We start from the raw sequence: 11653 nt of genomic DNA, 5'->3' as shown, positions 1-11653 counted from the left end.
GAAATTCGTGTCGCCTGTTAGCGAATTCGAGGTCAATGCTGCCCATTGTTTCTAAATGTGTACCCGTTATTCCAGAGATATGTCGGTTGGCGGCAACAGTGTGCGTCGGTCTATGCACCCGATTTTTATTGAATTGAGGTCGGCGCCTGTGTCTGTTATGAGGGTTGTCTATCTTTGGACTGTTTGCGGTGATTGTATTATTATGTGAGGAGCTGTCAATTCTGGCGATTCTTTTGCTTGTAATACGTTGCTGCTACTGGCGTAGGACGCTGGTCTTGATCTTGGGATATCGACGCGTCCACTCGATCGTCCCGGTTCTCGTTTAAATGACTGCTTCTCGAGTCGTTGCTGAAGTTTGCTTCGCGGTGTTCATTGTCATCATCGCGAGGGTCATCGCGTTCATAAGAATCTCTTTGTGTGTAATTAACGCGGTGTTGGGCATGTGGACTGTTTTTTTCGCCTGGTACATTTCTGCTTTGATTGTTTTCTCTTTGATAGTTGCACTGTCTGTCGTTGTACCGATTATTTGCCTTTTGATAATTGAACTGTCTGTCGTTGTACCGATTGTTCGCTCCTTGATAATCACGTGTTGCTCTTGCGTGACCTGGTGGTTCGGGTGCCCTGTAGTTATTATTCCCGCGTCCTTGATAATGATCTCGCAGATTTTGGTGGTACTGGTGATTTTCGCGCATCCGCGTTCGACATTCCTGGAATGCGTGTCCTTTGCGTTTGCAATACGTGCAGGTAATCATCGTTCCTCGCGGTCTCGCTTGATAATTACCGTAAGTTTGACCCGTACGCGTGTAATTTTCTTGTCTATTTCTTTCTGCGTCTCGTTGCTTCGTCCTGCATTCCCTGACTATGTGACCTCGGTGTCCGCAGTATGCGCACCGGACTGAGTTTTCGCGTCTATTACTAATGTCTCTTCGGCTGTTCTCTGTGGATGTTCTGAGGGTGTGGAATTTGGTTCTGTTGGCTTCTACTCTTTGTATTGCCATGGCGTTATTCATTGCTTTCGCTTATGTAGTTGGTTTTTCCGCGGCGACTCTACTTTCTCTATCGTCTGGCAATCCTTTGATCGAAGAACGCGTAGCCAAAAGTCTAACCTGGTCTAATGCATACCTAACAGCTTCGTTTGGAATAGTAGCTTCAGCTACCTCCTCAGCTTCTCTGATTTATTCAGTGACCCTATCACAATACTCAATGACTGTTTCGTTTCGTTCTATCACGCATAGGCCAATGTCCGCCTGAATTCCATCCAAGGTTCTTTTGGATCTATATTCGCGCTTAAGGTCTCTAAGTGTATCGGCAAGGGTAACCGACTCTGGCTTCATGCGCCTAGCTGCTCTGCCCTCTAATTTGAGCTGCACTTAGAACGCGAATTGAAAGTGATCTCGCGGGTTTATCAAATTTTGAATTTTATTTACTCTGGTCACGAATTTCCCGTACGACATATTTTTTCCGTTGAATTTCGGAAGTACGGCCGATGCGTGTTGGATCGACATGAAAGAGAAACTATCATCTTTCTGCTGGTTCATTTTGATTTGCTAATTTTAGATCTATTTTATAGCTGTAGAACACTTATTGTTGGATGGATGATTCGAACGACTTACAGGAGTGCAGCTACAATGATGAAAATGCAAGGGATTTGCATTTTCTGAGATGTGTAGATGTGCTGCATAGTGTTGCGATGACCTAGTCGCAGTTGTCGGATCAGCTGGGCTCTATAATGTGTTGTCAGTGTTTCTCCGGTGTCCGGCTGCTGACGGAATTGTAGGTTCTCTCTGCTACTGGTAATAATTGTCCGTTGTTGCGCATTTCGAGATTTTCCGTCGCTTTGTCGCGGATTGCTTTCATACGTCGCTCTATGGCGGATTGAGGAAATTTTCGTCGCGGTTCCGCGGATATTATTTAATACGTCGCACTGTGGCGGATTAAAGAAATTTTCGTCGCGTTTTTCGCGGATATGATTTATTGAAATTTGGAGTTTCTTATATTTTCAATATTCGCGCGAGTCCTAGAGACTTTTCATTCCCTAGTTTAATGTAACCAGGGAATATAAACTTGAGTGAAGGGATAACCTGTATCCCTAGCCTCTCTTGCTCCACGAATGTACGTATACTTGCATACATTGATTATTGCTCCTGATTATACATCAATAAATATATTAATACTGTTTATTGTTGTTGTTGCTTTCGCATGTCCTCGTACTCTGATAGTTCATACTATCATTGTGATATAAAAAAAAAAAAAACCAGACACTAACACGGCCAGTCAATTTATAATTCACTTGACACCTTTTATAGGTTATGGGCCCAGGTGTGCTTGAAAATTGTGTCCGTGGTTTTTTGAGGCATGTGATAGCAAGTTTTTGTTGTTTTTGAGTTCCGATGCAAAAGGGCTGAATGAGCTCGAAGAAGGAGGAGATTGAGATAAAAATCGAGGAAGTCGAGGATTCGTCTAATAGTGAAACTGAACAGGTGGAGAATTCAGTTGAGGCTGGAGCTGTTGGTAACGAGAAGAGCTCAGTTGAGGTCAAAACTGATGAGAGCGAGGAGGACGTGGAAGACGATTCAGAGGAAACTGTTATAATTGTTGATATGGCAGACGGAATTGATTTGAAGGCCCTCAAGCTGTTCGATGGCACGAATTTTCAGGTATGGAAGTTTCAAATGACCACGGCGTTGAAAGCAATGGGCTTATTGGGGATTATCAGTGGTGAGGATGCTGAACCTAACGTTGCACACACAGATAATACGTGGCAAGCGTGGTCGAAGAGGGATGGTAAGACAATGTATGTTTTGTCTGCTGGTTTGGATTTTAAACAGTTAGAATCAATGATGACGTGTACGTCGGCTGCACAGATGTGGGCAAAGTTGTTGACTGTTCATGAGCAGCAAACAGAAACGAATAAATTACTCTTGATGACGAATTTTCATGAGTATCGAATGGCTCCGGGAGAAAAAGTGTCAAATCATATAGCTAAAATAGAGAATATGGCTCGACAGCTTGAGGATGTTAAGGAGAAAATTTCTGAGGTTACAATGATGGCAAAAGTATTAGGAAGTTTACCACCAAGGTTTGGTGGTTTGGTGACTGCTTGGGAGAGTGTTGATCCTGGTAAGCAGACAATGAAACTTTTGACAGAGAGGTTGCTGAAAGAGGAGACGAGGCTAGAAGGTGCTGAGGAATCAGCAGCAGCATTGGCAGCGACTAGTTATCATCATAGGAAAGATGATAATGGAAGAAGGAATGGTAATAAGTCGAAAGGAAGTGCTGGCTGTTATGTATGTGGAGACAAAACGCATTTTGCTCGATTCTGTCCCACGAAAGATAAGAAGAATTCTAGTGCTACCGAGAGAAGTGAAAAATCAAATCATGACAGAGATAAATCTAGTCAATATGGAGACCGAAATGGGAATCTTGGAAACAGAGGTCAATCTAGTCGTCATGATAGTCAAGCGAGTGGATCTGGTACTGGTATGCACGGAGCATCGTCTGGTCATAACAAGCAACGTAATGCTAATCAAAACACAGCGTTTGTGGTCTCAGTGGAAGATGAAGAGGTTATGACAGTTGGTGTTGACATTCTTGAGGAGGATGTGCACAATGTTTGGTTGACTGATAGTGGAGCATCAAGCCATATGACAAGTAGAAGAGAATGGCTCCAGGATTTTCAACCTTGTAGTGGTAATTACGTCAAGGTTTGTGATGATGCTCCCTGTGAGATACAAGGAAAAGGTCGAGTGTTGATTAAAATATTTGCCAATGGTGAGTGGCAAAATGGTACATTAGAGAACGTTTTTTATGTACCGACACTTCGTAAAAATCTTTTCTCAGTGGGGGTTTTAACAAAGAAGGGTTTTAAGATTGTTTTTGAAGAGAAAAATGTTCTGATTTGCCATGGGGATGAACTTAAGGCCGTAGGAGTTCAGCAGCAGAACAACTTATATAGAATGTTATTCAAGGTCATTTGTCCTCATGAGGCAAATGCGGTGGTAGAGAGTAGTCTACAGCACTGGCACGAACGTCTGGGACATGTGAATGTTAAAGTTCTTCGAGAGATGGTAGCGAAGAAAATGGTTGAGGGTGTGGCTCTGATGGATGAAGATGAGTTTTTCTGTGAAGCTTGTGCTAAAGGCAAGCAGCATCGCAAACCACACAAGAGTCTGAAGAGAGTGAAGAAAACTGTTCCAGGAGAAATGATCCACAGTGACGTATGTGGACCAATGCCTGTGGCTTCTATAGGAGGAGCTAGGTATTTCATTTTATTTAAAGATGATTGTTCGGGGTATAGAAAAGTTTTTTTCATGCACACAAAGGATGAAGCAGTGGAGAAATTGACAGAATTTCTGAATTTGGTTACCACGAAGTTTGGTAGAGGAGCGAAAATTTTAAGAACTGACGGAGGTTTGGAATATTGCAACCAATATGTCAAGAAGGTAACTGTTGATCGTGGAGTGGAACACCAAGTTACTGCTGCTTATACGCCTGAACAAAATGGTCGTGCTGAAAGGGAGATGCGAACAATCACAGAGAGTGCTAGGAGTATGATGTTAGCTAAAGAAATGCCACAAAAATTTTGGGCAGAAGCAGTTCTTACAGCAGTGTATGTGTTGAATCGTACTCCTTCCACACAAGTTAGAACAACACCTCTTGAAGTATGGAATGGTAAGAAAGCTGATTTGTCTCATATCAAAGTTTTCGGTTGTGATGCATATCTGCATGTACCAAAGTTGCATCGTAAGAAATGGGAGTCAAAGTCGAAGAAGATGATTTTCGTTGGGTACGTTGGTGATTCTAAGAATTATCGACTTTATGATCCAGAGACGAATCAAATTAAGACAAGTAGTGATGTTATTTTCAATGAAGGACCATGTCAGCAAGTCTTTACAGATTCCTGTCCGCTATTTATGCCTATTGATAGTGATGATGGAGATAATGAGTCTGATAATAACGAAGGCAGTGTTTTTGAGGATGCTGCAGAGGAAGTTGTCGTTGATGAAAGAGCTGGAGATGATGATGGACGCGTTGAGAAAGCTGCTGGACCTGTTGAAGATGTAAATCCAGGGCGTCTACATAGTCGAGTCTTGAGAGATCGAACAAAGATCAAATCAGTTGAACGTTACGAGGCTAATCTCTGCGAATTGGAAGATCCTGGTACCTATCGAGAGGCAATGTCTTGTCCAGAAGCAGCTGTTTGGAAGGAAGCTATTTCTGAGGAGTTGAGTTCTCATGAGAAGAACGGTACATGGTCAATGGTCAAATTGCCAAGAGGACGAGATGTTGTAAGTAGCAAATGGGTTTTTCGGACTAAGAAAACGCCTGAGGGTAAAATAAGTAAATGCAAGGCGAGGTTAGTGGCTCGAGGATTCACTCAGAGAGAAGGTGTAGATTATCATGAAACTTTTTCACCAGTAGTAAGATACGATTCAGTTAGGGTTTTACTTTCTTTAGCAGCTCAGTATGATTTTGAGATAGGACAATTTGACATCAAAACTGCGTTTCTGTATGGAGAGTTGGACGAAGATATTTACATGTCGATTCCAGAAGGAGTTTGAAGTTATTGATAAGAGTTTGGTTTGTAAATTAAGAAAATCTCTGTACGGATTGAAGCAAGCGTCACGTTGTTGGAATCAACATTTTGACAATTTTCTAAAGAAATATGAAATGGAACAAAGTCAAGCTGATCCATGTGTTTATATTGGGAATTTTGGAAATCAAAGGCTGTATCTCGCACTTTATGTAGATGATGGTTTGATTTTTGCAACTAGTTGTGCTGCTTTAAAGAATGTTATGGAATATTTGAGAGAGAACTTTGAGATTACAGTTGGTGATGCAAAATGTTTTGTTGGAATGCAGATTGAAAGAGACAGAGAGAAGAGAGAAATACTAGTACATCAAAAGAGTTACATAGAGCGTATTTTATCTCGTTTTGATATGATGAATGCTAATCCAGTGAGTGTGCCAGCAGATCCTAATGTACGTTTTGAGAAGGTAAATCCAAAATTTATTGAAAACGTCGATGTGCCATATCGTCAGGCAATTGGTTCTTTGATGTTTGCTGCAGTTGTTTCAAGACCTGATATAGCGTATGTCACAGGTTTTCTAAGTAAATATTTATCATTGTACGGGAGAGAACATTGGAATGCAGTCAGACGTGTTTTTAAGTATTTAAGGGGAACTGCAAAACTGGGGATTAGATACTCTGTTGTTGGTAAAATGCCACGTTTGGTGGGATATTCAGATGCAGATTTTGCTGGGGATTTAGAAGAAAGACTATCAACTACTGGGTATGTTTTCATATTAGGAGGTGGTGCTATTACATGGGCATCACGTCGTCAGCAAGATATAGCTCAGAGTACCACTGAGTCCGAGTATATTGCTGCGAGTGAAGCGGCAAGAGAAGTGGTTTGGTTGAAACAATTAATTAAGGATGTTAATGTGGATTTGGATAGAGAAATTATTCTAAATGTAGATAACCAAAGTGCTATTCGAATAATGAAGAGCCAAGAGTTTCACAAACGCTCTAAGCATATTGATGTTAGATACCATCTGATTCGTAGGAAAATTGCTCAGAAATTGATGATTGTTAATTATGTTGATACAAAGAACCAGATTGCGGATATTTTCACAAAAGCATTGCCGAGAGATAGGTTCGTTATGTTATGTGAGAAGTTGGGAATCGAATGTGCTTAAATTTTGATTTTTTTGGCTTTTTTGTTATCTGAGAAAATATTCGAATAGTGGGAGTATTGAAATTTGGAGTTTCTTATATTTTCAATATTCGCGCGAGTCCTAGAGACTTTTCATTCCCTAGTTTAATGTAACCAGGGAATATAAACTTGAGTGAAGGGATAACCTGTATCCCTAGCCTCTCTTGCTCCACGAATGTACGTATACTTGCATACATTGATTATTGCTCCTGATTATACATCAATAAATATATTAATACTGTTTATTGTTGTTATGTACGGGTGAGTTGGGTTCCAGGGTTAAGGACTGAAAGACACATGTACTAATATAGGTGTATCTTTATTTACGTCTTTCCCGTGAGCGTGCCGTCGACGAACTGACGAGCACTTTTACAATATCATTACATAGTCTCCTTACACCTACGTTACTCTACATTATATATATATTATATTTTAGCGCACACATGACACTCCCCCTCGAAATAAAAAAAAAAAAAAAATCCCAATACATACATATTTTTATTGACTCTTACTTCTTTTAGGTGGTATATCGCAAATAAATTCATCATACTTTCCCGGAAATTTTGGCTGTCGCTTTCGCTTTCGCCTAGGTATTAAAATAGGCCTTTCTACAACAGGATTATCTATTTCCGTGACCGATGGGCCAACCGGAGGGGTTTCATCCAATTCACCCGCCGAAGCATTCGCGCTTTCATTCGCGATCTCTGCGTTAGATACATCATCATTTTGTACAGTCTCATAAAAAACCATTTGCTCTTCAGGTGGAACATAATAATCATAATCGGGCGTACTTCTATTTTCAATGCCTTCTCCAATTTTTCTAAGTTGATTTACGTGTCTTTTCCAAATTCTGGTATCATCTAACTTAATCAAATAATGGCATTTTCCCAAAATTTTTAATATTCTACCAAAAAACCATTTTTGTGTATTTGCATAATTACGACAAGCGACTCGATCATTCAGTTTGAATTTTCTTACCGGAATTTGATTATTATGTTCCACTATCGTTTGTTTTATTTGTACAGGTTTTAAAAGATCTAAAGTGCACCTCGGTTTCGTACCAAATAATAGCTCAGAAGGAGCTTTGCCCGTTGTAACCTGAGGTGTGATACGATACTGCGTTAACACTTGTAATAATGCTTCTTGCACATCTGAGACTTTTTCGCACATTTTCTTAAGAGATTGTTTAATCGTATTCACATAAATTTCTACCTGCCCGTTTGTTTGAGGATTGTAAGGGGCAGAAAATCGATGCAAAATGCCGTGACTGTGTAAAAATTCATGAAATTCTGTAGCTTTAAACGTCGGACCATTGTCCGACACAATATTTTTAGGTAGTCCAAAAATAGCAAATATTTCACGACATTTTAAAATAATTGTTTCAGTCTTTATGTTTTTTACCACATGTACTTCCGGCCACTTAGAAAAAGCATCTACATATAGAAAAAACATTTTCCCAAGAAAAGGCCCCGCAAAATCACAATGTACTCTTTCGAAAGGAACACTGGCTGGTTCCCAAATATGCAGTTTATTCGCAGGTGGATTCCTGCTATGTAAATTGCACTCGTAACAATTTCGTGCCTTATGCTCGATATCTAAACTGATATTTGGCCACCAACAGTACCCGCGAGCCAGATTTTTCATCTTGACAATACCAAAATGACCGACATGTAATTGATCTAACATACTTTTTCTAAGTTTGCGTGGAATTACAACTTGGTGTCCCCTTAACAGTATTCCAAATTCCAAATTAAATTCCAAAGGGTTACAATTCCAAGTGTCTTTTGATTCTAACTTTTTCCCTTGTTTGATCAAATTAATGACTTTACAAATGTCAGCATCTTGCTTAGAATCAATTTCTTTTTTAATTTCCTCAAAAGTAACTGGTATGGTGGACACCAAGTTAATGTAGAACACACTCAGTGCATCAACACTCTCTACGCTGCCCGGTACCGGCAAACGTGACAGGCAATCCGCATTAGCGTTATGTTCCGATTTCTTAAATCTAATGGTATACGTAAAACCCCGCAAAAAAATTGCATAGTGCTGCATACGCATCGCACTGAACACAGGCAAACTTTTATCCGGTGAAAAAATTTGCTGAATGGCTCTATTATCTGTTATCAATTCGAATTTTCTGCCATATACGTATTGGTACAAACGCTTAACAGCCCAGACAATCGCATAAGCTTCCTTATCTACTTGAGCCCAATTTCTCTGCGTTGAATTAAAAGTCGCTGAAATAAACATAATGGGCCTCTCCGATCCGTCTGGATAGGAATGGGACAAAACTGCCCCACATCCGGTGGGCGACGCATCCGAAGCTAATAGTAGTTTAAGTTTGGGGTCAAGATAGGCCAAACAAACATCGCTTTGAAAAACATTTTTAGCTTTACGAAAAGCCTTTTCACAATCAATGTTCCACGAAAAAGTTTTCTTCCCACGTAAAATTTCAAAAAATGGGTGTAAAATCGAACTAACTTTCGGGATAAATCTATTGTAATAATTTATCATACCAATGAAACACTGCAATTCTCTAATGTTCGTTGGCCGCGGCATATTCTCGATAGCAATCATTTTTTCCGGCATTTTACGTATACCTAGTTCACTTAAAACTAAACCGCAATAAACGATAGATTTTTCAAAAAATGTACACTTACTTTTACACACATGTACATTGTATGCATTCAAACGAGAAAAAACACCGTCAATTGTTTCAATTAACAAACTACTACTTGCCGCACCCATCTTAATGTCATCGATAAAGACAGAGACTCCTTTAATCCCCGCTAAAATGCTTTCCATAAAACGTTGCCAAATAGCAACTGCGGGCGCTAAACCATACCACAGTCGTTTACATTTGTACAAACCGCGATGCGTATTTAATACGACGATTTCAGAGCTCTTTTCATCCAAACACAATTGTAAATAAGCCTGAGATAAATCAACTTTAGCAAAAATTTTACAGCCAGCCATATCTGCCAATAGTTCATCCGTAGTCGGTAAATGGTATTCATCGACAATTAACTGCGGGTTTATGGTTATGCTGAAATCACCGCAAATACGTACCGTATTATTTTTTTTTAGAACTGGCACGATTGGCGTGGCAAATTTAGATGTGTTAACTTTCTCAATTATATCCTTTTTTTCTAAATTATCGAGCTCTGTTTCGACTAAGGGAATTAATCTAAAAGGAACGCGTCTTGCTTTTATAAAAACCGGCGTAGCATTTTCTTTCAAAACCAACGTGGCTTTAAATTCATGAATAGGACTCATGTCCTCTTTAAGCAAATTTGGATATTTCTGAAAAAGCTTTTCAATCTCTGTCTTTTTATCAATGTTTGACTCTTTTTCCATCACGCTATTGCACACTTCATTTGTACCGTCGAACGGGAACATCCGCATTATTCGCATCCATTCGCGGCCAAGCAACGGGGGCCGTACTAAATTTGTAACATATAAGTTTAATTTGTAAATTGAATCTCTGTACTTTACTTTAACAATCATAAAACCTTGAACTTGTATCGGTGTATGACAGTATGAAATAGCAGTCAATTTTGTCGCGTAAATGACTCCGTGTTTGAAAATCGCTTTTGCCTGATCAACATTCATAAGCGTAAATCCCGCGCCTGTATCATGATCGAACATAACGTCGTGACCGTTTACATTTAACTTTACCGTAATTTTATCTCGCATTTCTGGGTGTTCGATACCAAACACCTCGATAACATTTAACGGCTCACTTTCGTCGCTTTCCGAGCCCGACTGTTTGTTATTATATTCGGAATCTAATAATCCAACGTGAGGCGATTTAGTTTTGAAACATACTTTCTGTATGTGTCCAAGGACACCACATGCTCGGCACTTTACGTTTTTGTCCAACGAACACTTATTTGCGATATGATCCGGGGAGCCGCAACGAAAACAAAAACTTTCATTACCCTTCTTACCGCCAAACTGCTTACCGCCTCTTCTAAAATTTGAATTTCTAGACTTATCTCGGTCGTTGAACTGCGAACCTCTTCTTCTTCCTGATGTAGCAACGAATTGTATACTCTCGTCGTACCCACTCAAGCCTTCGTTTTCCTTTTTCGACAATTCCATTGCCGACGCGACGTTTAACGCTTTTTCCAAGGTCAGCGTTTCCGTTTCCAGTAGACGTTGACGAATCGCCGGGTTATTTAACCCGTAAACAAACTGATTTCGAATCGCCGTTTGTAAAAAACTCCCGAATCCACATGTCTGTGACAACTTTTTGAGTGCTGTCACATAATCTTTAACGGATTCACCTTGGCCTTGCTTCCTGCAGTGGAATTTATAGGCTTCTGCAATCTCGACGACTTTATCTTCGAACAAGGATGCCAAATAAGCGATCAAATCTGTATACTTTAGCTTGTAGAGATCTACATCATCGCAGAAATCGCACAATTTGGCGTAATTTGCAACCCCCAAGTGGTGCAGAATATAAGGCACTTTATCTTCACCCGTAATTTTATGTATGGTCATGGCACCGTCGAACCTTTGTAACCATCGCTTCCATGGCATAGAGGCGGGATCGAACAATTCAACCAGAACCTTTGACTCCGGTTCCATTTTGTAAGAAAGGTATACCACGCGCTTTGGCCACTGCGTATCTCTTTGCACGTGCAATTTTCACCGTTGTAATTTTTAAAACTCACTGCCGATAAATGAAAATTAACCGAACACATGTAATGGCGTTCCACTTCCGGCTTTCTTGTAACGTCCTCGTGTAATTTTACCAACAAAAAACTTCGCGCTTTTCCACTTGTATTGGTTTCGCGCTCAATGCCATAAATAACGTAAGGAAAAACCTCAAATTTCGCTTAGAACTCGGTTTTTCCGACGACGCACGGGCTCACGGTTGAAAATTCAACGTCAGTCAGTGTACGAATTCTTGGAAAAACTCGGGCGCTTGT

The 11653-nt window shown here is 40.2% G+C and overlaps 1 protein-coding gene across 1 annotated transcript; it reads right to left on the bottom strand.

Annotated features, from left to right (window-relative positions):
• Positions 1 to 7214: 7214 nt before the first annotated feature.
• LOC105683123 (uncharacterized protein K02A2.6-like) lies at positions 7215 to 11309 on the bottom strand. Its single transcript, XM_048657463.1, has 2 exons — positions 9456 to 11309; positions 7215 to 8933 (listed from the first exon to the last, which is right to left on the bottom strand). Exons 1-2 carry the CDS (start codon positions 11307 to 11309, stop codon positions 7215 to 7217), a joined length of 3573 nt encoding a protein of 1190 aa, XP_048513420.1.
• Positions 11310 to 11653: the final 344 nt, after the last annotated feature.

Source organism: Athalia rosae, chromosome 6 (assembly GCF_917208135.1).
Source record: "Athalia rosae chromosome 6, iyAthRosa1.1, whole genome shotgun sequence".
NCBI classification, from domain to species: domain Eukaryota; kingdom Metazoa; phylum Arthropoda; class Insecta; order Hymenoptera; family Athaliidae; genus Athalia; species Athalia rosae.
Note: the sequence above shows the minus strand (reverse complement) of the source record. Positions and strands in the feature narration are given on the sequence as shown.

Bases quoted from the DNA above. Each gene is read 5' to 3' on its own strand.
- LOC105683123 (XM_048657463.1), bottom strand. From the start codon at position 11,309: ATGGAACCGGAGTCAAAGGTTCTGGTTGAATTGTTCGATCCCGCCTCT. The intron at 8,934-9,455 runs GCAAGTAGTAGT...AATTCAACGCAG, and splicing joins ATGACATTAAGATGGGTGCG to AGAAATTGGGCTCAAGTAGA.